Source organism: Carassius carassius, chromosome 3 (assembly GCF_963082965.1).
Source record: "Carassius carassius chromosome 3, fCarCar2.1, whole genome shotgun sequence".
Lineage (NCBI taxonomy): Eukaryota > Metazoa > Chordata > Actinopteri > Cypriniformes > Cyprinidae > Carassius > Carassius carassius.
Window position 1 is genome coordinate 26,164,351 of NC_081757.1, and position 26,817 is coordinate 26,191,167.

At 37.5% G+C, this 26,817-nt stretch overlaps 1 protein-coding gene across 2 annotated transcripts in view; it reads left to right on the top strand.

Annotated features, from left to right (window-relative positions):
- b4galnt4b (beta-1,4-N-acetyl-galactosaminyl transferase 4b) overlaps nucleotides 1–26,817 on the top strand; it is an 89,553-nt gene that overhangs the window by 49,889 nt on the left and 12,847 nt on the right. For both annotated transcript variants that reach the window (XM_059534699.1, XM_059534688.1), the window contains exons 4-10: nucleotides 3,976–4,074; nucleotides 10,683–10,778; nucleotides 11,083–11,173; nucleotides 12,502–12,602; nucleotides 14,454–14,521; nucleotides 20,799–20,877; nucleotides 26,366–26,432. In XM_059534699.1, the coding sequence (XP_059390682.1) occupies nucleotides 3,976–4,074; nucleotides 10,683–10,778; nucleotides 11,083–11,173; nucleotides 12,502–12,602; nucleotides 14,454–14,521; nucleotides 20,799–20,877; nucleotides 26,366–26,432 (601 nt within the window). The remainder of the gene's footprint in view (nucleotides 1–3,975; nucleotides 4,075–10,682; nucleotides 10,779–11,082; nucleotides 11,174–12,501; nucleotides 12,603–14,453; nucleotides 14,522–20,798; nucleotides 20,878–26,365; nucleotides 26,433–26,817) is intronic.

Consider the following 26,817-nt stretch of genomic DNA (forward strand, 5'->3'; position numbering starts at 1 on the left):
TGGCTCTGTAGCGATCCTCAGCTCTGTCGCTCTCTCTAGCGATGGCTCATTGGTCACGCGGAGTGCTTACCTGAGCCCACGGCTGACGGAGATCCAGAGCCCGCTGTGGGCTTGGGCATGCGCTCCGTGCACGGGCGGATCTACGGGGGGCAAGGGGGGTCAGGTGCCCCCCCACTCTAGAGCCTTGCCCCCCCCCCCCCCCCCCCAGCTGCCCCCCTAACTTTAATGATCCAAAAACTGTACTTACAAAAACAACCCACCACTATGTCCAATACATTTACCAAAAGTGAACAATTTAATTTTTAATTTTAAATGTATTATTCGCCCTTCCCCCTGCCCCTCAAATACTTAGTTACGTCCCTGATTCAAACGTGCAGAGCGGCGTTCGCTCAGTCTGGCTCATACACACAGCGAGTCTGCTTCGGTGCGGTGGCCCTGCAACCAGAGACTGAACTGCCCCGGACAGATCCTCTGAAGGTGAAGTGAGTTTCCCCAGCTGTAGTTTAAACACACGTTTAACTTAAAGTTAAATTTGTAATGAATGTATTGTATGCTAAAGACGATTCAGCATCAGCAAAAACAGCGAGTCTATTACGTTAGGCAAAATCAGCGGTCAAATCGCTCCCTCGTGATTTGTAAGAGCACTCTTCTCTTTGATTAGCCTGATTTTGATTTTAGTAAAGACAAGAACAGCTTAATAAAAAATATAAAATATTGAGGGGCAGCGCTATAGGGCTGGGCTAATGGGGCTTAAGCCCCGAAAGTTTTTAGTAAATCCCCGAATATTTTGTTAACTTGTCTTTCTCACAGAGCAAAACAATTCATCAGAAAAACAAATGTGAATAATATTACAGCGGCCGCGATTAACTAATCATGAACAGTGCATATTACATTTTTATTTATATTTTTCCCTTTGCATTAAAGGTACTTTTGACGTGCTTTTGCAACGTTGAGCATTGTAGCCAATCACAGACATGTATGTTGATCACATCGGCCAATCAGAGGCGTTTTAATGAGTCGCTGTGCTGAAGATGTGTTTTGCGCGAGCTCACCGAGTTCACGTTCGCAAACCTGTCATTATTATTGGCAATAAACTTAAGATGCAGATAAGAGATTCACTTGATATTATTATTGATGCTGCTCTGATGCACTACATTACGCAACGCTCTGTTTGTTGTTATGAAGACTAAAAGTTCAGCGGTCTAGCTCATCAATGTCAAAATTATTAAATAAGTTAACAAATGCCTGGTAAAATGTAAGTAGATAATTTAATATTTGACTGTTTTACAATAGAAAAGTTCAACTTTTTTATTTTATTTATTAAATTTTGCCTTTTTGAATTGAAAATATGCTATAATTTCCTTGATTCATTTATGTAAATTAAAAATAAAATATTAGTTGCAAATAGTTACAATTATTTCACTAATACAACAAGCCTTTCTTTTTCTTTATTCCCTTAAATCGCTTTAATAATTAATTAATTACTTTGAATAAAAATACCCAATTTTAGTTTGGGCTGTTACGTTACAACACACAATACAGTGCCAGTTAGGAGATCGATCATTTGATTAGCTAAGCCTAAGCAGTCCTATTAAATCCAATTCCTCTCAGATATCACAGCAATGAAACCAGGTTACAACTGGGGAAATAACAAATACAATAGAATTAAGTAGTCTAAACATAACTGGTGTGTGTGTTGTGAATTAAAAAACGTTGTAGTTTGTTAAAAAGTGTAGTTTAAAAGTGTTTTTGTGTTTTTTTTTAAAGCAATTCATATATAGGGATTCCATGTACCCCTGCCACCCTGCCAAGACCTCTTGCCACCCCTTTGCCCCCCCATGCAAAATTTTCTAGATCCGCCACTGGCTCCGTGCATCAGGGAGATGGTTGTCTGGGCTCTGGGTCAGAAGTGCCACTGGCAACTAGCTCCTGGGAACCAATGTCCACTTCCCAAAGGCTTCAAAATTAGCTCGGGGACCATCCTCGGATGACTGACAAACTGAGGGCAGACATGCAGTAAACTGTATTTGGGTCGGGTTTTTTGTCACACTTCACTGCGGGAGGAACGAGAGAGAAACGTGGAGTACAACCAAAAGTCTTTAATCCAGGAAGCGCAAGGATAATTTAAAACGGTAACACAGAACATCTAACAAGCATGGACGAAATATAGGAGACAAAGGAGAGATGCAAAGACAGGAACTTAAATACTAGTGATAATTACTAAACACAGGTGCATGGAATGAGACAGTCCACATGGGACACGGAACGCGTGGAGGGAAAACACAACATAATGAGTCCAGGGGCATGACAGAAATATGAATTGTACCTCTCGTAAAGCATTATAACTATTTCACCCGCACTGGACAGAGTCTGACGGCGCCGCTGCATGTCAGGCATGTCATCATCTTGAGATTGAGATTCAAAATTCTTGACTGAATAGTGTGGTCGAACACAGCTTCCACCTCCTTATTTTTCAGAATGCCACTTAGCCATGAAATCATTAAAAATGCCTTTTAGGGGGTTAGAATATTTTTTTTTTAGGAATCAAGTGACATTGAAGACTGGGGTAATGGCTCAATATTACTGTTTTACTGTATTTTTTTTTATCAAGTAAAGATTTCTTCAAAAAACATAAATTTATGTTTTGAACTGTACTGTAGTTTGTTACCAAATTTTTTGTCATCTTAGTATTGTTATTTAGTATAGAGACCAGTTGCATTGGATGGCATTTACAGTAAGCCACCTATAAAGTTGTCAAAAAGTCAATGTAAACATATCTGTGTAAGAAATTTTTGAAATGAGCTTATAATTGAAGTTATGTCTTCATCTGGTAATGGAATTACATTTTCCCCCTAAATATTTATTCCTTCCAACTCCTAAAATTATTTTTAATGGAATCGTTAGGCAACAAGAATACTTTAATTTATTTATTTTATATCCCATCCCTAATACACACACAAACAAAACTTGTGTCAAAGTGTGCTAATGTAGTTTGCCTTTTCAGCAGTACGGTAGTACAAATACCCCCGTTCTAACAATTCATCAAACCTTTTTGTAGTCATCCATGAACTTACAATGTAGGTTGTGCAATTCATTAGCCCCTACCCACTCAACGTGACAGAGACAGAAGTAAGAGCTTAAGTGCTTTTTCTGCTTTCAGCCCTTAACATCACAGTTTAATTCACAGGCTGTGCTTTTGAAGAAAGCTTGTGCTTGTTATTACATTCTGGAACTTTTCCAGTCACTTTAAATGTGATTTGTAGTGGCTCTCAGCTGGATGGAAACATTTTGTTTAATGTCTAGAGTAGTTCTTCATGTGGTGCAGTCATTGTTTTGATGGGGACTCATTCATAGTTCTATGTGGAGGATTAGAAGGACCGAGTGGGATTACTGCCGATAGAAGAGTAATAACTAAAAACCTACACACATCCTGCTGAACCTAAGAAATGTAGAGTAAACAAATTCAAAGTGGTACATTATTTTACATTTTACATTTAGGAAACACTGAATGTATGTATATATGTATATCTGTGTGTGTGTGTGTGTTTGTGTGTGTGCGTGCGTGCGTTCGTGTGTGCGTGCGTGTGTGTGTGTGTGTGTGTAGAAAATGTATGGTGGTAAAGGGAAAATAGGCATTGATTATACATTTTGAGTATTAAGTGTCAGTTTAAAGTAACTATCTATTTATGTTTGCTTTAAGAATCTAAATGTTTGACATAAGCAGCAATTGTGTAACAGTTATTTAAATGAAGCTAAACACAACTGGACCACATTCTAATTTAATGTAGTTTAGTTGTTTAATTATTAAGTAAATAAAATGACTAATATATCTTCAATATCTGTATTTAACACTCTGTATTTTGGGGTTGTATGGTTATAGTAAGTATAGCGCAGCCACTGAGTGTTGTATGAAAATGTCTGTGAGGCATCTCTTTATTTAGGGTCACTGAGCACTTCTTGTTCCTGCTGTTTCAGGGTGAAGAGCTCAATGGATCTGTACAGGAGAGCCGTGCCAATGCTGAGATGCGCAGACTCCTTGCCCAGAAGTTCCTCAGGTTGTCATGGAAACCAGAGGTAAAGCATGCTTTTATAGTGTTAGACACATACACTTTTTTTTCCTACATAGAAGAAATGTGTAGGATAATGTGCGGTGGTTTGCATTCAGTTTTCTCTGATATTAAAACTGCTTTTATCTAACCCACATTGACAGTGTGCAATTTAGCTGTGAATCTCTCTCTCTCTCTCTCTCTCTCTCTCTCTTTGTGTGTGATTTCCTTGGGGAGGCACATCCTCCCATAGCTCTGCATCCCTCCAGGAATCGTGCTAAAATTACATGAACAGGTGGCCGAAAAGACAAGAGAACAACAGGCGCTGTTTTGATGATGAACCAGCCAGATCTGCTTAGCCCTTCTATATTGTTCCAGATAGAAATGAATTAGATACCCACAAACACCTAAATATCAGGAATGAACACTCTGGCATTAATACAAATGACTATTAGTAGTATTACAGTCTCTCTCTGTGAGGATCATTGTAGGAACTGATCTTACCAAGCTGATGAGAATTTTTACACCAAGAGGCGACAATTATTATATTTGACTTACAGCTTAAATCCTCAGAGGATTTGAGGTGACTTTTGTAATTTAAGTTAATTTCTCACTGGTTCTGTCCATGAGAGCTGAAGTCAATAGCATTGTCTGAGCCAGAAGCTCAAAAAGAAACTACCAGAAGCCTTATGGCCATTCAAACTGAGCCACTGGATTTTAAATAGAGTAAAAATAAGTTTGTATGGAGCTGAAAATAAGTTTGTATTTTTGAAAATAAAGTAATATAATTATTGTTAATTAGTCTTAATGTTGTCATCTAATACGATGTAGCAGAAATCACCATTTAATGGTGATTGCTGATGTCCAGTAAAACTGTACATGTCTTTTTTCCACATTTATTTCCACATGATCCAGGTCTGCCACAAGTGCCTTTTTAAAAAAATATAAATAAAATAAAATGAACAACTTAGAATTGAAACACTTACATATTAAAAGCTGATGTGTTTCCAGTATTTACTACATTAAAAACACTAATTATCTGGTTTGTAATTATTCAGTGAAATATGATAAATATTTAAAAAGGTTGTATTATAATATATTTTTTTCTACTCAGTCCACTTTCAGTGCTTATGAAGTTCCTTATTTTCAAGTCGCTTTGGATAAATAAGGATGAAGTGATGTTTTCTTGCAATAGTTTTGCTTATTAAAGTATACACTACTGTTAAAAAGTTTGGGGTATATTTTTTTTAACTTAAATTCAGTAAGAATGCATTCAATTAATACAAAAATGACAGTTGTCACAGTAGTGTGCATCCACGACTTCACTGAAACTACTGAAGAGACCAACAAAAACCATTAATGTTAATGCATGACCTTAAACTGAAGAAACTGAGGGCTTATATACTCAGGGAATGATAATCAAAGAAACAGGTTTGTACTAATCAAGAACCATAGTGACCAGTGAGAACTCAGCCGGTATGCAGTCAAGGAGATGTAGACGCAGGGTAATGCGTAAGGCCTAGAGGGCAAAGGTGGAGCCACAGACATGCATGACTGAGGTGAAGATGTGGGCTTGGCAGACCAGGGATGAATCAGTATGACCGAGGACAATGTTGTAACCAAAGGAAAGGAGGAGCCTGGCAAAGTCAGAAGGCTGGAAGGTTGAGGCTCAGCTGGAGACTTGTAAGTCTAAGGCAGAGTAACAAGGGAGCTCAGTGGAGCCTGAGGGATGACAAACCGTAGTGGAGCCAGTGGAGACTGGGTCTTGGAGGCTTGAGGTGCAACTGAGAGATCCACAGACCAAGGGGGAGCTGACGACTCTGAAGCCCAAGATGGATCCATACAGCAAGGTGAAACCATTGGATAAGCTGAGGGGCTGATGGGAGACCGCAAAGGCGAAGCCAAGAGACAGGATGGCTTTGGCCGAGGAGTAGGGCAGTTGGGCAGGCCATTAGCAGTGATTTAGACTTGAGAGCTGGGCGAAGCCAATGGTGATGAAGGTGACTTGTTGCTGGACAACAAACGTGACTTAGTGCTTGATGATAAAGGAGATTTGAAACTGGACTGAACCAGCGGCAATGAAAATGACTTGGAAGACTGAACAAGCAGAGAGTGAGACAACCTGGAACAGTATGGGATCAGCAGAGATAATAGACCAGGAATAATTATATCATTAATCTTAAATAATTTAGTTGAGACCCAAATTCTTTCACACGCCTCTGTGTCAGGAGTGTGGGCAGAGCTCCAATCCATACCGACAAAATATATCATAATATGCCCTAGACCATTAATCCTGATACTGGCTCACACACCTGGACAGATATCATGCTGGGCTCGGGCTCTGGGATGAACGTAGCCTCTGGCGATCACTCAAGCATTTTTTTTAAAATGCAGGCTCTGGCTTGAGCTCTGTAGGTGCATGGCTGAAGGCTGGCTGGGCTCTGGGTCTGGAGTGGGTCTGGCGTTGTCCTCATCAATGAGGGAGGCGGTGAACCAGTCACACTCCCTCAAGGACCTTCCATGGACAGCCGTGCCTTTGACCACTCATTGAGGCTAGTATGGAAAAGACACAGTCCAGGCGGTCCGCGAAGTTGGTAAAGGGCACCAGATCAAGCAACTCTCTTGTGTAGCGATCCCCCTGCATCAAAGTTTTACTAGAAAATACTCATCTTCAGAACACAAACTAAAATATTTTTGAAGAAATCTGAGCCTAATAAAATAAAATAGTCCTTGTGACATCAGTGGTTCAACCTTCATTTTATGAAGCTATGAGAATAATTTTTGTGTGTATGGAAAGCATAAATAACGACTTTTATTCTCTGCTGAGAGTACTACGACGCAGGTGTGTGCATTCCTTTGCTTGCAAACAAGGGCGCAGCGCATGTGGGTTCTACGTCAGGATGCCAGCTCCTGCGTCAGCAACATCACACACATGCTGCAGGGTATTCTCTTAAATGTGTAGTGGAAACTGACAAGGAGAAGTAGAATTGTTCAATTAAGTTATATTTTTGTTTTCTTTTAGCAAAAAAAAAAAAAAAATGAAATTACAGATGAACCACTGATGTGCATGGACTATTTTAACAATGTCATTATTACTGTCCCGTCCCTTGAACAAGGTAGTTGTGTTGTTTGAGTTGCTTCTGTTGTAAAGATGAATGAAGTTCTTGCGGGTTTGGAACAACATGAGCATGAGTAATTAATGAATTTTCATTTTTGGGTGAACTGTCACTTTAAGAAACATTTTTGATATGCTGTGTCAATACTGTAGCCAGCTGCTGTGAAGCTCTTTTCTAAATACTGTGAAAACACTGAACCTGACTCCACTGTAGTATCACCAATCGATAAGCCAGCAATCCTTATCTCCTTTCCCCACCTCGTCACCGTAGCAGGCTAGGAGACACGACACTGTGTGATAATGAAGAGACAATGATCAAAGAAGGTCCCTGACCACACGCTGCCCCCGAGGCTCCCTTCCTCTGAGCCCTTTGACAGATGAGCTCCTCGTTCGACGCTGAAGTGTCAGGTGCAGGCGAACCCTCCAGGAAGCAATGGGAGCACGGAAGCTCTTGAGAGGCATGTGATTTAGGGAGTACCAAATGCCAGAAATAGCAAACGGCACATAGATGTACCCATTGAGTCCTTGTGTTGCTCCTGTCTCACTGGAAATGTGTCGATTGTTTGTCAGATACTTATCCAGTATGATTCACAACAAAGGAAAAAAATATCCCAGTGCAGAGATAACCTCTGTTTTTATCCGATGATTTATGTGCTTCCCTCTCTGTGTTATTGAATGTCATTATATGGCCAGTAGGAATAACCAGGCTGGGAAATCTATCATCGGGGCTTGGGCTGGAAGTGCAGCAAGATGACTCTGACAAAAGATCTCAGGCCATTCATTCACACTCCATATGCTGCAGTATAAGATGCTCTTATCATGCACTGAAGAATATATTTTAAAGTTACTTAAAATTCAGAGATAAAGGGAAGATGAATGCTATTAATTTTGACTGATAACAAAAGATTCACAGGTATTTATAGCACACCTAATTCTAACAAGTACATACAAGTCTATTACTGATGCACAATGGGACTATTTAGATTTTTTTTTCATACCTTTTGTTTGTGGATTGTGGTAGCAAATCAAATTTTTTCATGATTTATAGTGCATTTGTATTACACTGCAAAGTTTTATATAGACGCTGTCACAGTCTCCTTGTTTCCCCTTGCGAAAAACAAACCAGGGTGACAGTTATTCATCTATTCGGAGCATGTGAAAATTTAAATAGTACACTTGATAATGCCATGAGCTAAATCCACCTTGCCACCTATGACCACATTGTACTCTCTCTTCTCCCTCGACTGAACTCTTGCCATCTATGAATGTGCCATGGCAATGGAGTGGCACAGCTTAGTGTGCCCGTGACAACTGTAACCGTCGCCAAGATTATGTGGCATCCTGTCCGCCCACTCTGAGTGGGTGGGATTCCAGTCCCACCATCCACACCAGCTGCAATTAGAGGCTAAATTTAAACGTGGCTGTGCAGCGAGAGACCTAAACAACTGACACAAGGGGCGAGAGCAATCTAATGTGAGCTCACCTGCGTGGTGAGTAATGCCTGTCTCTGTCACCACCACCAGGAGCATTACAGAAAGATAAAGGGTGGTGGAGAATTTGGTACATAAAGATTTGCACAGGCTTACACATTTCCTGCTAAATCCCACCGCTGCTGCACCAACTCATAAATTCTTCATTAAATCATGAGCATGAAGTAGCATTGCCCAATTTTCCTGTTTGTGACAATTTGTGTTTCCTGAAAGCATTGCTGCATATCCAATAGACATTTAATCACTCTGAAAACTCTGTGAGCATTGTGTTTGCATCCAGCTTATCGGTCCAAAACATGATAATTATACTTTCCCTCCTTCTTAGGAGAAAAATATATTATTGATATAAGGTCACTGCATAGTTAACATTGCAACTGATATTATAGGAATAGTTTTAATAGTTAATAGAAAATTTGCTTAAAATGTACTCAAGCCATCAAAGATGAGTTTGTTTCTTCATCAGAACAGATTTGGAGAGAATTAGCATTACATCACTTGCTCACATGTGGATCCTCTGTGGTGAATAGTGCTGTCAGAATGAGAGCCCCAACAGCTAATTAAAACAAACTTGTGCACATATATTTCTTTAAAATCAAAGAGGTTTCTAATAACAGGAAAAAGGTTTCCGAAAGCATTCTCATTCCCATTCTCTCAGTGTTGTGCCCCCATATGGCATTTGCCAGTAGGTGACCAACTACACCATTAAAAGCAGCCAAACCTTGACCTTTTGGTTAAAACCTGAACTGTTACTTTAAAATGCTTGTACTGACATTAAATTGAAATATTTATGGTTCAATTACTGTTTGCTCTCACCACCTTATCACTCTCTCTTGCCTTTGGGCTAGCGGCATATTCACAGATCCAATTTCAGATATGTTTGTTGGTGGGCTGTTCTGTGCATAGTCTGGGTCTGTGTGGAGGCCTGGGGCCCTGTTCTCACCTCTGAATCAAGTGTTAATTGAGCCACCTGTGCTACATTTATAGACATCCCTTTTATGGGCTTATGGTTTTATAGTAGCATTATACTTTGAATTGCATGATAGAAAACCCTATTTCAATTGCATCAATGAAAAGCAATTCCCGTGGTCATTGCTATTTTGTGCATGTAGTACACACCATAAGTTCAACAATTACAAAAAATATAGTATACATTTACAGCAAATGGGCAATGTGCAGATATTCTTCCTTGACCAAATACGTATTTGTCGTATACAATACCAGGACTGCCCAAAAGCATCATAAGCAGAAGTTGATCATAGAACCATTGCCACCTCTTTGATCAACTTAGCTCATGATGCTTATGAAAAATGCAGCCCAGGTTTATTTGATCCTAGATAAGGAAATGAGCTAGAGCAGAGGAGAAATGCAAAAAATAAAAAGTAGAAGAATTGCATTGGTTTAAACAATGGATCAACACTTTGTGATAGACAATAAATTAATTATTGTTATTAATACACTGTAAAAAAGAACTTTTTTAACTTTTACAGTAAAATATCGACAGCTGTGGTTGCTGCTTAATAATCGTTAGTAAAGTAGATGCTAGATTTAGGTATTAGGTAGGATAAAGGGATTTAAAATTATTGTCATGCGTAATAAGGCAGTATACTGTGCTTTATAAATATTAATAAATAGCCATATGCATAGTAATATGCATGCTTGTAACCTACTAGTTAATAGTGAGAACTAGTCCTTAAAATAGGGAATTCTGGGAATGTCAGTTTAAGTTTTTTTTTTTACTATAATTATACAATGACTTTTTCACTTCCAAAACCCCCTATTTTACTATTACTATACAATACTATTACAGTTATGCACTATATATGGAGACTTACTGTTAACAAATAAACAGGTATTTACTGTAACGCTTTGACTATTAAAATCACAACCATTTTTTTACATTGTAGTTTAGATTGTAGTTCATAATATAGTTTATTTTATTTGTAATTTTTAAATCCCTGGACTGTTTCCTTTAAATGATGCTGGTTTCACGTGCAGAAAAGGCTGATTCTCTCTCTTTTTGTTCTCTGTCAGTATAAAGGTCAGGCCAATCTGCATGTGTTTGAAGACTGGTGTGGCTCTTCTATCTCCCAGCTCAGGAAGAATCTTCATTTTCCTCTCTACCCACATGTAAGACCAGACACTGGAAGAAAGAGTTTGATAGAACAATTAAGATTGACCTGCTTGTTGGATTCGTAAATGTGTTCTGGATCTCATTTTCAGTATTTTCAATGAACAAATCCCAAATGTTGCCTTAATATTTCAAGAGGGGCAGGATGTGTTACAGACAGAGATATAATATCTGTTCTTTTCACCTTTGCATTATCACTAAAACAGTTTTTTGGAGCTGTCTGTTTATTCTTCTTAGAAGCCATTTTGAGGTGTGATTCTGTGAATTAGTGTTAGTGCTTTTATATTTAATTCTTCCCTACAGACCAGAACCACGGTGAAGAAAATTGCAGTGGCTCCAAAATGGAAGAATTATGGCCTTAGAGTCTTTGGATTTATTCATCCTTACAAAGATGGTTAGTGTACATTACAGAGACATTACATTATTACTGCTGCACAAAAATATAGTACACAGTTATTTACAAAACTTTGAAACATCATGGATTTGCTCTCATCATAATTACAATCAAACACATGCTCATTAACTTCTAGTGCCTAATAAAATGGACAATATGTTACGCTATTGCTGTGCATTCATGTCCAGGCTCCGTAATTAAACCAGTCCTAAATAGTGTGAAAAATAGGAAACAAAATTGACTCTTGGCTTGAGATAGCAAGGACATCCTTTAAAATAGATGGATTGAATATAAAAGTTTCTTCCATCAAAGCACCATGTGGTTGATGTTCTCATTTTTGCATCAATGTCATGCTACATGATTCAGTTTGTTATAAGTTTAGGATCATAAACAGATGGCTTGATATTCAGTTGTAGCATTTTATGATATAACTTGGACTGCATTGGTCCCACAGGGATCTCAAGCCATTCAGGTCTTTAGACAGCATAGCAGATCCAAATCATTATATTGCCTCCAGCCTGTTTCACAGCTAATTGTTTTGTTTTCTCCATACTGTGTACATTTATTTAAAGTGTTTTGTCATGTATCCATATTTTACACCATATTTTCTTCTAACCTACTATGGACTACATTTCTGTTCCATGTTTCATAAACACAGGCATTACTGGAGAGTTTTCCTCTATACTGTACCCTTCAGTTATTTTTAATGTACTGTAATAAAAATATGTATGTTGTGTGTTCATAAAAGTTAGGTCATGTTAGAAATTATTCATGCACAATTCCTTCAAACACATACAATACATATAGATTGGTTTCTTTATGTTCAAAGTGTTCCACAAAGCAAGTTTGAGTGAGGTGTAAGAAACCTGAATGTTGCCAAAGCTGACGTCTAAATGCACACAGTAACTATTATTTCAATAGATCCCCTACAGTCAGCAAATTCTGCACACTCTGCCTAACCTGATAAGAAAAGCTGCTGTGAGGACTACTATATGCATGCAGGCATGCTCGTGTTTGCTGGGGAAAAGTTATGAGATTGTTTTCATTAGCAAATAACTAGAGTCGCTGAGTCAGGGTTTGACTGTAGTGCACAACTCACAAGACAGTTAAGAGAAGGAAAAGCGATTGTCAGTTTGAGGTATATACTGGAGAAGTACTGACAAGCAGAATGAAGGCACTGGGTAGCACTACTGGGTTATAGACTGCTGTGAGATATCCATGACTGACAAAACAACATCTTATCAAAGCAAGCTTAGAATTCAGAACCTGCAGGTCAGGTCATAAGGTTATACATTACATCTCTTTAAATGATCAATTATTTATTTCAGGGGATTTCCAGTTTGCCATAGCATCGGATGATAACTCTGAACTGTGGCTAAGCTCTGATGAAAGTCCGCTCAATGCCCGGCTCCTGGTGTACGTTGGACAGGTGTGTACTATGATATATGACCCTCAAATAAAGGGCTGCACTTCTTATCTATCTGTCTGTCTATCTATCTGTCTGTCTTTACACTGGAGATCAAAATGACGGAACATCCTACAATTTCCTTAATTTCAAGGTCACTAGCTAAGCAACAGAAGAGCAATTTCTTAAGCATATTTCATACATTTATTGTATTCTTAATAACAATAATCTTAAATGTGAAATTTGAAAAAGAACTCTGATCAAAATTAGAGAAAACTTAGATACCTACACGTTACTGGTGTTAATCTGGAACCTCATGCTAATTTCCTTTATTTAATATTTTTTGACAAAGTCTATTTAACTGGCAGCATTACTCCCATTTTCACTGAGATTGCAAGATGGAGGGACTCTCTAAAGCGAATGAAAAATTGTGACAGGAGGTTGTCTAGATCAAGGCCAAAGTTGAGAAGTTGGTCATTCCAAATCTGTGATTTCTCGAATATTGCAGCTTTACAATGACACTAATTTATTAAAAGTCCCCCAAAAAGGCTGGTCGTCCACAAATGCACAAGAGGAGAGGATAATGAAGAGACTCTCAATTGGGAGTCGGTTCAGCGCTGCAGCTGGAATTGCTTGCCAGTTCATAGCTGAACAGAGTATGGATCTCTCTTATTAATGAGAGCATGTTTGATTTATTAGGGGGCGATGGGAAACATTTTATTTGGCATCAAACTGGAGAAAGACTGAAGCCCGAGTGCGTAAAGAAGTCAGTGAAAGATGTAGGAGCAACTGTCTGTTTTCTGCAGCAGGAGTTGGTCCTCTTATACAGATACGTGGCAGTGTGAATGCAAGTGTATTTTCTTCAGCAACATGAAGTTCCTTCTCTGTAAGCATCTCCCAATCAGCCTGCAATTTTCATGCAGGACAATGCCCCCTTCACACTTCAAAACAGATGGACGTGCCAGAGGCCCGATCTAGACTCGATTGAAAATATTTGGAATATCCTTGGTGACACAGTTATGGCTAAGAAACCCACTACAGTCCACCAAACTATTGAAGAGAGGACCAAAATCACATCAGCGCAGCAGGAGCCTGTATACTTCCTACTAATTTCCGACAGCTGAAATCTGTAGTTGTAAAGTGAAGTGACATTCAGCCAAGTATGGTGACCCATACTCAGAATTTGTGCTCTGCATTTAACCCATCCGAAATGCACACACACAGAGCAGTGAACACAAACACACACTGTGAGCACACACCCGGAGCAGTGGGCAGCCATTTGCAGTGGGCAGCCATTTAACCAGTGGGCAGCCATTTCTTCTAATCTGTAGTTGTAATCTTCTTTTGTGCAACAGTGGTTACTGTTCTCTAATTTTGTGTTTTTGTTGAAATGCCTTTAAAAACATGTAAGTAGAACAGTGGTATACCTACAGCGGATATTCCTTTATTCCTTCATTGAGTCATGAAGATTTACAATATTTCAGAAAATATAAGTATTGATAGATTGTTCTCTAATTTTGATCTCCACCATAGTGTTCTGCCTGTCTGTCAATCTGTGATTCTATCTGTCTCTGTCTGTCTGTCTGTCTGTATACTTCAAGGATTTAAACTTTTCAAACTTTCACACAAGGATTTGTCAAGCCAAAATTTAAAGTTTGCCATGACATTTCCTTTCATTTCAATTCATTTTATTCTGCTTCCTCACATTAAAATTTAAATAGCAAGTCTGCTTCCTATTTTCTACCGTATAGTAATTTAACTTCAAATTCAGGAATTTGATTGGAATTCAAAATGCATTCTCAGTTCAATTCTGAATAGTGTCCTGTGTGTGTGGCTAAAGATGAGTTACAGTCTCTGTTGTCTGTTATAATGTAGCATGGCTCAGAGTGGACAGCTCCAGGAGAGTTCAGCAAGTTCAGATCTCAAACTTCCAAACCTGTGCGGTGAGTGTCATACAGCATATGTTTCCTGGATTTAGGATATTAGGACAATATGACACAATGGATTTTCTTAAGCATGGAAAGGTGCTTGCCAGTACCTACAGTAAATATGTTAAGTATGCTGTGCTCTGGATGAGCAGCAATGAGTGACACAAGATGTGCCAATCACACAGTTATGGTAAGTAACACATTTTCACATCACAGGTAATTCTTTTTTCTTCATTTTTTCACTTATGACGTTCAACAGCAGGTATGAACATGCAAATCCATCCCATATCTATTGTGATTTTTAATGTGAGTTTAAATGCCATCAAACTTTGTCAATGTGTAAAAACATACAAGATGTATTCAGCCATTCATTATCAGCTCATTAAATCCAGCTGTGTAAACCACATGCCCGTAACCAATGTAAGGTTGTTATAAGACATCGAAGACAGCACATGCTCAACTTCACTGTTAAATGAACAAACGTCAGGGGGAGTTACTAAAAAAAGCATGCTGCCCAATAGGTGTCTGTACTGCCAGTGTGACTGTGAATCACAAGGGACACATTAAATAGTAGTTTGACAGAGTGAAGTGTCATGTCGTCCGTTTTAATCGCCCTTGTTGGTCTTCTCCAACCACTGCTGATTGGTGCTTCAGTGTGAGTGGTGTGTGGCATTGAATTATTCATCAGCAGTGTCAGTCTAAAAGCGAGCATGTACACGTTCCAGAATATTTCAGTGCCAATAAAAAAATGAGCATGTTTATTGGCACTCCAGAGGGAAATGCAGAGAAATGCCTCCTCTTTTCACTGAGCTTTGACAATGGCCTGGCACCGGTTCAAACTGCCACAAGAGTGTCTTTGATATCCTCTGCTTTTCTAGTTGAGGATGTCAGGATATAAACTTTTTGACTTCTATGCTACCCAAGTTAGATGACTTCTTGTCTACCTACCTCAGTTCTCTGTTTGCTTTCATTTTGCCCTTCGATTGGAGCTTGTTAGTTTGGTGACACAGACAGAGCAGAGTAGGTCATTGCATCGTAAAGACTAATGGGCTGGATTTTAGAGCATAAACCGGGCGGAATTTTGACAGGATCGTCTGGAAATCCCCCAGATGCTGGACAAATAATGCACTATTAATGATCTTTTTGAAGTTTTATCAGTTCTATGAATGGTAGTGTCTATAACGTATGATAATCATGAATGATTACATGCAAGTTAATGATTTAAGGAAGACATAACAAAAATCTTGTGCATAATTTATATAAGATTAAATTTGTGTTTAGTTGTTTCTGTTTATGTTGATAAATGTGGATTATGTAGTAATTAGCATAATCCATGGTACATAGTAGTAAAAGCTATAATACATGCCTAAACCATTTCCATATAAAGGCTTTCCACACAAACTCTCCTTAATCTGTTTTGTGCTTGCATTTTTTCTCTCTTTTTCTGTATAGATGTAGTATCGCCCAAGATGACATTCAGCAAGATTTTTGGAAGTCGTGGCCTAATGGTTAGAGAGTTGGACTCCCAATCGAAAGGTTGTGAGTTTGAGTCCCGGGCCGGCAGGAATTGTGGGTGGGGGGAGCGCATGTACAGTTCTCTCTCCACCTTCAATACCACGACTTAGGTGCCCTTGAGCAAGGCATCGAACCCCCAACTGCTCCCCGGGCGCCGCAACATAAATGGCTGCCCACTGCTCCGGGTGTGTGCTCACAGTGTGTGTGTGTGTTCACTGCTCTGTGTGTGTGCATTTCGGATGGGTTAAATGCAGAGCACAAATTCTGAGTATGGGTCACCATACTTGGCTGAATGTCACGTCACTTTTCACTTTCACTTTTTTTAAAGTACCACTCTGAGGACCAAAATGAAAAACCTCTTATATAGAGTACTAGCCTACTTATTACTGACCGCATTTTTATGCAGAACCTATTTTTTTTATTCTGAAATAAGACTGTATTATAGTAATAATAGTGCTTTTCTGGGCACTCAAAGCGCTTTACATAAAAGGGGGAAATCTCCTCAACCACCACCAGTGTGCAGCATCCACCTGGATGATGCAACGGCAGCCATATTCAGCCAGAACGCCCACCACACACCAACTTATTGGTGGAAAGGAGACAGAGTGATGAAGCCAATCAGCAGATATGGGGATGGTTAGGATGCCATGATGAAGTGAAGTGACATTCAGCCAAGTATAGTGACCCATACTCGGAATTTGTGCTCTGCATTTAACCCATCCAAAGTGCACACACACAGAGCAGTGAACACACACACACACACTGTGAGCACACACCCGGAGCAGTGGGCAGCCATTTATGCTGCGGCGCCCGGGGAGCAGTTGGGGGTTCGATGCCTTGCTCAAGGGCACCTAAGTCATGGTATTGAAGGTCAGAAGCCAATGGGGGAATTTAGTCAGGATGCCTGGGTTACCACCTTACTCTTTTTTTTTGCACCGATAGACGGTGCTTTTTGTCAGTATAGTGTCCCCGTTACAATACTGGGGCGTTAGGACCCATACAGACCACAGGGTGAGCACCCTCTGCTGGCCTCACTAACACCTCTTCCAGCAGAAACCTAGTTTCCTCAGGATGTCTCCCATCCAGGTGACCAGGCTCAACCCTGCTTAGCTTCAGTGGGCAACCCGTCTTGGGCTGCAGGGTGATATGGCTGCTGGCAATACATTTATTATCATCATAGTTAGCAAATGAGACTCTGTGTCTTACTCTTGTGCATATACAGTGTGTACTGTATAGTCTTTTTATCACTTAAATAATAGAATGGAGTGTATCTGCTTTGCCCTCCACCGCTGAAGGAAAGAAAGGGCAGAGTAACCTCAGGAGTCTCAGATATTGCATGTGACATTTATGGGAATATGCCAGTTCTGCAGGGCCAGCAGAGGTCAACCTCTCTTGACATTCTAGAAGTACAGTATCTGTCACAAGTGTGTTAGGGGATGTTAAAAGCAGATTCAGTTCACTAAATTTATAAAAGGACATCCATCAGATTGAATTCTAATACTAGTACATTTATATTAGCACTTTTTTTATACTTATCCAAATTGAAAGTTTAAAAGTGCTATAAATAAAGTATATTAATAATGCAAATCTCCTGGTCCTTGAATAATAATTGAGTTTTTTTTTTACAGTGTAATACAAAAGTACAGTGAAATCCCCATCCTAAATTTTATAGTCAATTTCAGTGGATTATATTATGATGTTCTGTCTTTCTGTATGCAGAAAAGGCAGCTCTTGTTCTGATGAAGTCATTGATTGTTCTGTCTGTTTGTTATCCACTAATCTGTGCATAAATTACTCACTTACTTGCCCAAATGAACAAACAAGAAACAAACTTTACTCAAGAGAGAATTTTCATTCTAAAACGGTTAGCAATCTCCCTTCTATGGTTTGTTTTTAATTAAATGTATTGTGCCAACGCTTACTTTCACGTTACATTGGGTTTATGCAAATGTCTGAAGCATCCGTAATGAAGTCAGGATAGTGGTTACAGTCATCAAAAAAAATAAATAAAGAAATAAAGAAAGAATTAGATAAATAAATCAAATGCATTGTGGTGCATGAGTGAGTGGTCAGAATTTAATGCTTTTTAAATTTTTATTTAAACTAGGCTGCTGTCGACATAAATTTGAACATGTTTAATTGAAATGCTTTTTAATACCATTTTTATTCTGTACACTATAATCATACTCTTTTTTTCTACTTATAAATAGATGTGAAAAGACGTTTTGGTAGAATTAAATAGCAGTTGTTGCATTATGCCATTTATCGTAATGTAAAAGCAATATTTTAAACGCATATACTAAAATGTAACAAAGAGTACAATGGCAGAATCTGCTTTTTCTCATGTAGATTTTGCTTATGTAGAAGTCTGCCCTTGTGAGTTGTTTGACATCTCAAACAAGCTTACTGTGTCGCTACAGCAGTCTGTTGAGTGTGTTCATGTGGGCATTGCATGAAAACATTCTTACTTTATCTCTCTCATCACTCAGTCCTATTCAATTATAGAGCAGAACGCTTTCAGATGGAGCCAGGCAATTAGTCAGCCAATTAAAACTCCATTCTGTACCCCTTCAAGCCTGTCTCAATCTAGCCCTGATCTACTGACCACTCCTTTCTTTTGTATTCTTAAAACCTTTATTGACTCGAACTCTCAGGAGAAATGGAAATCAAACTGCCATTCCTTACAGAAGGACAATAAACAAACACACATAAATGCTTGTAATGCTACTTGCTTATGCTCAGTTGATTTGGTGTGTATGTGTTTATTAAAGGACTCATAGGAGGAAAGATGTTGGGGATTCTTTCCTAGTGAAATAGTGTAATGTGTGATGCACAGTTGCCGATAAGTTGTGTACTGTGAATGATACCCAAAATGGTTTGCAGTGTGAAAGGAACAAACAATCTGAAGGCTTTAAAATTTGTGTAGTGTATACATGGCATATGTGGTGCACATCCTAATGAATTGGCTACTTGAACGAGAAAAAAAAAAAAGTAGGGCAGGACGTGATTGTGGGAATTGATTTGATCATTGGATTTTTTGTCATTTTCTATTGCTGTAATCTCATGTGAGTGACAGGTTGCTGGAGTGGAGGGATTCTACTAAATACTAAATACTAAAAGAGACATTGCTGTGTGGGTGAGGGGATGTTATTGTAGATTAGAAGGGCACCTTCATTTGAAATAATAATAATGATGCTGATAATAATAACAATACTAGAATTGTCGATTTTGATTTCATTGTGGCTGTAAGATTTGTAGTACAATTGAATACAGTTAAACACATCTTTTTCACAAAGGCATTTGTCATGCTGTCACTGTGAGCTGCATTTCAATATGAATTGTACTTGGCTGATTTAATCAAAGCAACAGAAGAACATCTGAAGAACAATCATGTGTCATAATAGAAGCTGCTATTCACGTGTCTGCCTTTGACTTCTGGCTTTTCTAAGATGAAATCATCTTATAAAGAAATTCAAATCCTGTGGTCTGTTTATACATAAAGATTGTTTACACAAGCGTTTTCATCCAATTATCAACGCTAAAAAAAATCTCCTGGAAGCTGACATTAGAAATTCCTATTTTTTTGTACAAAGAGGCATAACTTTGTCATTTTATTCTGTTGAGAGAGAGAGAGAGAGAGAGAGAGAGAGAGAGAGAGAAAGGAGAAGGATACTTGGGAAAAATAATCTGCAGTATCATTTCTGAGTTTAGATGCTTTAAATATTTATTTGACATTGGGTGACTTTTTCTAAAATACGTTTAACAAGCACATTGTTTATAACAAGCACATGGCACAGCCTGTCTGTCCTTATTGCTTAATTTGAGTCACCATTGCTTTGTATTATTAGGTTGGCTTGTTTTATGTTGATCAAATATTCAGCTATTGGAGGTCACCCCAGAATGCTCATCATTCCCTCTTTATTTTAGTGTGAAATGAATGTAATATTTTCAGACACTTTGCATTTTGATTGATGAAATGAAAATGTATTATAGATTTTATTTAGATTAAATGCGGATAGATAAAAATGCCTTTTTGACCCACTTAAGCAGGACTGCTCCGGGTGTGTGTTCACAGTGTGTGTGTTTGTGTTCACTGCTCTGTGTGTGTGCACTTCGGATGGGTTAAATGCAGAGCACGAATTCTGAGTATGGGTCACCATACTTGGCTGAATGTCACGTCACTTTCACTTTCACATAAATACATTTTTATTTATACAATTCTGTTCTTGAAATATGTATTATATACTTATTATATTGTATTAAAATACGGTTCAAGTGTACTGCCAAATGTATTGACAAGCAAGGTTAACTGAAGTATACTGTAATGTGATTTCAGTAACAGTTTTGATTAGGGAATACTACTCACTATTAACCAGTTGCTTATAAGCATGCATATTACTATTATATTGTCTGTTTATTAGTTCTTATATTGCACATACTAATGCCTTATTCTGTATAACCATGTTTCTGATCCTTTAACTATTAGGCCACAACTGCCCCTTTAACTAAATTACTAATTTCTGTTTTTCTAGTAGTTGCACAAGATCATAGTGCTTCTTTGAGTTGACGAGAAGGCACCTTAGGGATTCTTTCACTAACAGTGTACACATCTTCCAGTGCCCTATGGTGCAATGTGCATTTTTCATCTTCACATCTGCCACTGTTTTTCCTTTCCTCTTCTGGTCTGTCGCTCTATAACTCTCTGAGAGTGTCCGCTGCACTCTCTTTCTTTCACTTTAATTCTCCTCCTTCCCCCCCTCTCTCCCTTTCTCTGCAGTCTCATGTCCTCGCGGCGATACTACTTTGAGGTTTTGCACAAGCAAGATGACAGAGGTTCAGACCATGTGGAGGTGGGGGTGAGTACAGAGCCAGAGTTTGGGAAATTCTGGTAATTTACTGTACGCTGATGTCACCAATGAAAATTCAGTGAAAGTGTCAATAAAACATTAAGTCAGTTTGTAGAAATTGTATGTAAAACCTTTTTCCTGATATTGTTTTAGTAAGGACATTTTGCTACCTTTTAGTATACTTTTTTTATTAGACTGCCTACCAGGCATAGCTTTTTTTTTATAATTGTACATTTATTTTTAAGTAAACAGACTCAAGTATGGGATGCGTCATTAATGAACGCTATGTTTAAGTGGCCTGCAACACTTATGCTTCTATAGCCTTTTACTATCTCCACCTCTCTTTCAGTTATTGCATTACAGTATATAAAGCTGAGTAAGTGGAAAGATGAGAAATGTGGCAAATTAGTCAGGGAAACATTTCCTATGGCCCGCTTCACTTAAATCTACAAAACACATTTTCGATAATGGCCAGGTCAGAATTATCGCAGCAGTACAAAACAGTCAAATTTAGTAAAAATGTAATTGCTATATCCACAGCAAACAAACATCTACCAGCCGACATTACCAACTTTTGTAACTCATTACTCATTAAAACATTTATAGATACTGCGTCTCTGACCATCACAATATCCTTGAGTAGTATAACAGCCTTATGCTCTTTGATATACTGATTATGTCTGGAGTGCACCCAAAGGATGCAGAGTTTAACCAGCACATTTCAGTAATTTTATTATCTAGGAGAAGATAGAAAGCAGAAGACAAAAAAAGAGAGGCAGTGAGACAGAGAACGAGAGAGAGCTGATAATGGAACAGAAAACAAATAGATTAAAAATAGATTAGATCATTTTGTGTTCTTTCTCCTTTAAAGCCAAATTCAATAGTAATATCTGAGTAAGAAAAAGAATCTTATAAATGGAAAAATATTAAAATAAAATTAATACAATTATAAAAATAATAGTAAATTTATATATTGTAAATATATTTCCATCTAAGCCCCTTAGATACTGTTGCACCCTCTGAATTTAAAACATTTTTACATTTATTTTGCACTCTTTATTATTCCACTCCATTTTCATTGTAGATATGCTTATTCTAAGCTTAATTTAGCTTATTTTAAAAATAAATAACAAAAGAGCAAGAAGCATGGGGTACATCAGGGTTCTGTGCTTGGTTCACTCCTCTTTTGGATTCAGACAACATCTTTGGGACTGACTGTATTATTCAGGCACACTGATTTTCCAGTAAAATCAGACCTTTCTTACCTAAGCACGCTGCACCGCTCCTCATCTAGGCTTTAGTCATCCTTACTAGACTAGTGCAGTGCTCTTTTATCCGGCCTTGCTGTATGTGCAATCAAACAACTACAAATGATCCAGAAAGTGGCCTTGGCGGTCTTCAGCAAACCTGGCAGAGCACATATTAATCTTACCAACTCCATCAGAGCAGAGTCCTGAGTATACCATCAAAAAGAGGTCTGACGCAGCTCTTAATGCACTTACTTAACTGTACTATTCTCTTTCTGTTGTTTCAAAGGGTCACAGGTTCTCCCCTTTATTTCTCTACTGGCTCGTAATTCTCAGGTCAATTCTGGAGCTTCGTATAACAGCACTTTTCATTCTGTGTCCCAAAGATGCAGTGCATTTTTTTGCAGTATTCCTCATTTGTATATCACTTTGGATAAAAGCATCTGCTGAATTAATAAATCTTACATTGCATAATCTAACATAGCAGTTGTGAAAAGTGAATTCATAAATGTTTCAGGTTAATAAAGCTTTTTCATCTCTGCTTTTCATCTCAATTTTTTCCTCATTTGTAAACTAAAATCATATCCTCTAGATCACTTAATTTCTTTGTGATGAAATCTTTTGATGAATTATTAATCTGAATGTAAAACTTAAACTAAAGTCAGTCAAAGACAAGAACAAACTAGACAACTGAGTAACAGTACAGAAAAGAGAATTAAATTCAATTAGTTTGACCCTTTTATTTCACACAGATGACTGGACCATCAGCACAGGGTAATGATAATGAAGCTGTTAATTGGAAAAAAAGGATTTAGTGTAATTTTCTATAGATTTTTTACTTCTGCTCAGAGTATGCCAGCTGAATTGTTACACCGTTTTCCTTGCAAGTCTTAGAGACTGGACATTTTTATCCTTAACAGAGTATTAAAGCTGTTATCTACATGCAACGCTAATGTGAAAAGCGATCCCTCCTGCACAACCTTTTTTTTTTACTACTTATAAAGAATTTTTTATTTTTTTTAATCCGCACTGCACAAAACTTTCATTGCCTAGAGGCTGAGAAGGCCCAAGATGACTCAGCTGTGCTTCACTCCTTATTTAATGTTCACTGCAGAGTGCTGGAGAAGAGGCGGTTCAAAGACATGAGAGGAGCCCAATGAATAAATTCATTGAACTTGGAGGTATTCTCAGCTAGAGAGTCAACAGGGACCAGACACCGAAAAGCAAAAACAGCTAATTATCTGTGGCAAATGCAGGAATTAATTTATTAACCAAACTGCAGTTGGCTAGCCTGTGGAGTTCACTGGAGATGCTTTAGATGTTCAATGTTATCAGGCTCACTGCTTCTGTAGGATTCTCCCCTTTTCCCAATTTCACAGATAACACGTATTAAATCAGAAAAGGTAGGCTAACCTCTGTGATGTGCGCATGTGCTTAAACTTTTCATGGTTGCACCCAACTCCAGAGTTATTCTGAGCCTGATTAGCATTTTAACAGAATCCCCAGGCTTTGTAGGGACAAAGAGATCTAATAAAGCCTGTCTGATTTAGTCTGACCAGAAACTATCCAATATGACATTTGCAGTAGGAGCTATTATGGACGGTGCTGCCAGTCACTAGTGAATGGGCTCAATTTTATTCATCGTCAAGACAAAAGAGAAATAAATCTGTAGCTGATGCAATATATGCAACATAATGCAAGCTGCACATTGTTTTCTAGGAATTGCAGTGTGTTTGCCAATGACTGCGTGTAGTCATTTGTGCAGAAACAGATGAAGCTGTTTAGAAATCTTTGCTACTTAAAAGGATCATGTGCCTTGGGTAGCATAGCAGGTTGTTTTATCTCCTATTTTCTCATCAGTACAAATAATCTAATGATTATTCAACATACATGAAATGAAAAAGAACAGTGTTAGCAGCATAGCTAGTTCTTGATCAGTGTGTAATACTGCTTAGGTGTGTGTGACCATGCATGATTGTTTGCATGCGCATATTTGTGAATGTGTGTGTATTATGTCACTGGGGGCAAACAGGCATCTGTGGCTCCTCAGATCTGACATTGTGCTGTAACTGCACTCCATCGATTCCCGAAAGGCAGATCTGACCTTGAGAAACACAAGCTGTGCAGAACAACAGGGTGAATACTAAGCACTGAAGAATACTGATAAAGGTGTGTGAGATGTTTATGTTGTGTGTCTAAAACAAGTCCTCATCAATGTGTTGTAAGTAATGGTATGTTTGTTAGATGTTTAATTCTGGCATGCAACAAGATTGAGTCTTTGTCAAGATTCATTGACGGTCAAATAAATCAGCGAAATCATAATTGAGTCAAATAATCTTTTAAATGCTCATCTTTTGAGTGTGTGCTTGTGACTAATTAGTATGCAGTGACAGTGAGTTTGATAGACACTACTGCTCTGTTATGTACCATTTTCTGGGCCTGAAACTGTCACACTATAAGTAATGTCGACATCAAACTGCTCCAAATTCAAATTAATTTCTCTCTTTTTTTCTTTGTTCTCTCTTCCCCTTTACATTCTTCTCTCAATCTTTGTTGAGCTGTACAGTCTGAACTGTTGAAAGCCGTTGTGTAGTTTGGCATTGGTGTGTGAATGAGAGATTGGAAGTGTGTGTGTGTGTGTGTGTGTGTGTGTGTGAAGATCAGTTCAATAAGAGTTATTGTTATGCAACTGCTAAATTACCTCTTGCGTGAGAGTGGCCGAGAAGTGATGTTGTAATTGTAGAGCCTCTTTATAAGAATTGCTACGTGTCTGTATATCCCATCTATTTCAAGAGCCAATGCCATCCCAGTGCATTGTGAGGGCAAAAGCAGAAAATGACAGGGGAGGGTGGAGGGCGATTTACTAAGAATTAATTTTTATGTTTAATTATGTGTATGCGCTTTTACATTGTTTAAGCTCTCGATTTATTAAAGGAATTAGGCAAATACATAATGCTGCAAATATGGCAAAAAAATCAGTGCTGAACACTTTTTCAGAACCTGCTGTCTGAATGCAGTAAACAATCTGGCATGCTTTATTGCTACTGTACAACATCAAAACATTAGGCTGAATAGCTGTCAGCTGTTAAATTAAAGTACACAATTAGATAATACCAATTTAGGTCAACCAGTTACCAAACTATGGTTAATTTTGTTAAGTCTATGGTGTAAAATGGTTGTATTAGCAATTAAAGAAAAACTCCTAAGCAAAACCTGGTCAGGTCAAAGTGTCTGAATAATATAACTAACAACTAATATAAAAATATAAAAAATTATATATGGTGTTTGAATAATTTTTGGATTGTATGTATACAGACCACTAAAAAAAAAATTGTAAATCTTTTTGAAATTGAGATTTATACATCATATAACCCTTTGAAAATCTGGAATCTGAGAGTGCAAAAAATTTATATATATATATATATATATATATATATATATATATATATGTATGTATATATATGTATATATATGTATATATATATATATATATATATATATATATATATATATATATATGTATGTATATATATGTATGTATATATATGTATGTATATATATATATATATGTATGTATATATATGTATATATATATATATATATGTATATATATGTATATATATATATATGTATGTATATGTATATATATATATATGTATATGTATATATATATATATGTGTATATATATATGTATATGTATATATGTATGTATATATATATATATATGTATATATGTATGTATATATATATATATATGTATATATATATGTATATATATGTATATGTATATATGTATATATATATGTATATATATATATATATATATATATATATAATTTTAATTGCATTATTTTTATTAAGCTGGGCTGCAAGTAGTTAGTCAAAGATTAAATTCAGGTAAATATTTGCATTAAAATATGTATATTTATTTTATTTACTTCATTAATGTTATTTGGTTCATTTGAACTGCATGTGGTTACAGAATAATAAATTTTCTTAGAAAATGTAGGTGGTTAACAATATACACAGGAACTAACACGCAACTAAACAAGGCACAGGTGAACAAAAAACAACATACTGTACTTATAAACCTAGAAATCAAAGAAAACAAGAAATAAACAAAGGGAACTGGAAAACATGAGCAACGTAATGAAAGAACAAGAAGAGTACTCTTGAACATGAACATGACAGTCCTTTGGTGAATCATTAATTTCATTCACTAATTTTATTACTTTCTCTTCTCTTGCAGTGGAGACCTTTCCTTCCTGGGCTGAAGTATGATGTAATTGACTCAGCTTATATCTCGTTGTACACAGGTAACAGCTCCTTCCTTTTTTTCCTTCTTTTTTTTCACGCTAAAAATATGTGCACCCATTTTAGGGAAGATAAAAGACAAAATGGAAGTAAACTCTCAGGAGTACCATTTGCAAACTCTGCCTGTTCCAATCATATCTGACTATTGCAGTTAACATTCACAGCCTCTGAACATTACAGTTTCTGCTGTTTGCTTGAAAAGTTTCATTGTACTTATATTTGAATGTAGGCAGTGGCAAGTAGGTAATCACCAGAAAACACTTGCCCCTGAGCCTCCTGACAGTCAGCATATACTTTGTGTTCATTCGCATATCGTCTTATCAAGCATTACACATGTTCATACGTTCCCCTTCAAATTACTGTCATTCATCAAGGGAACTGACTTTA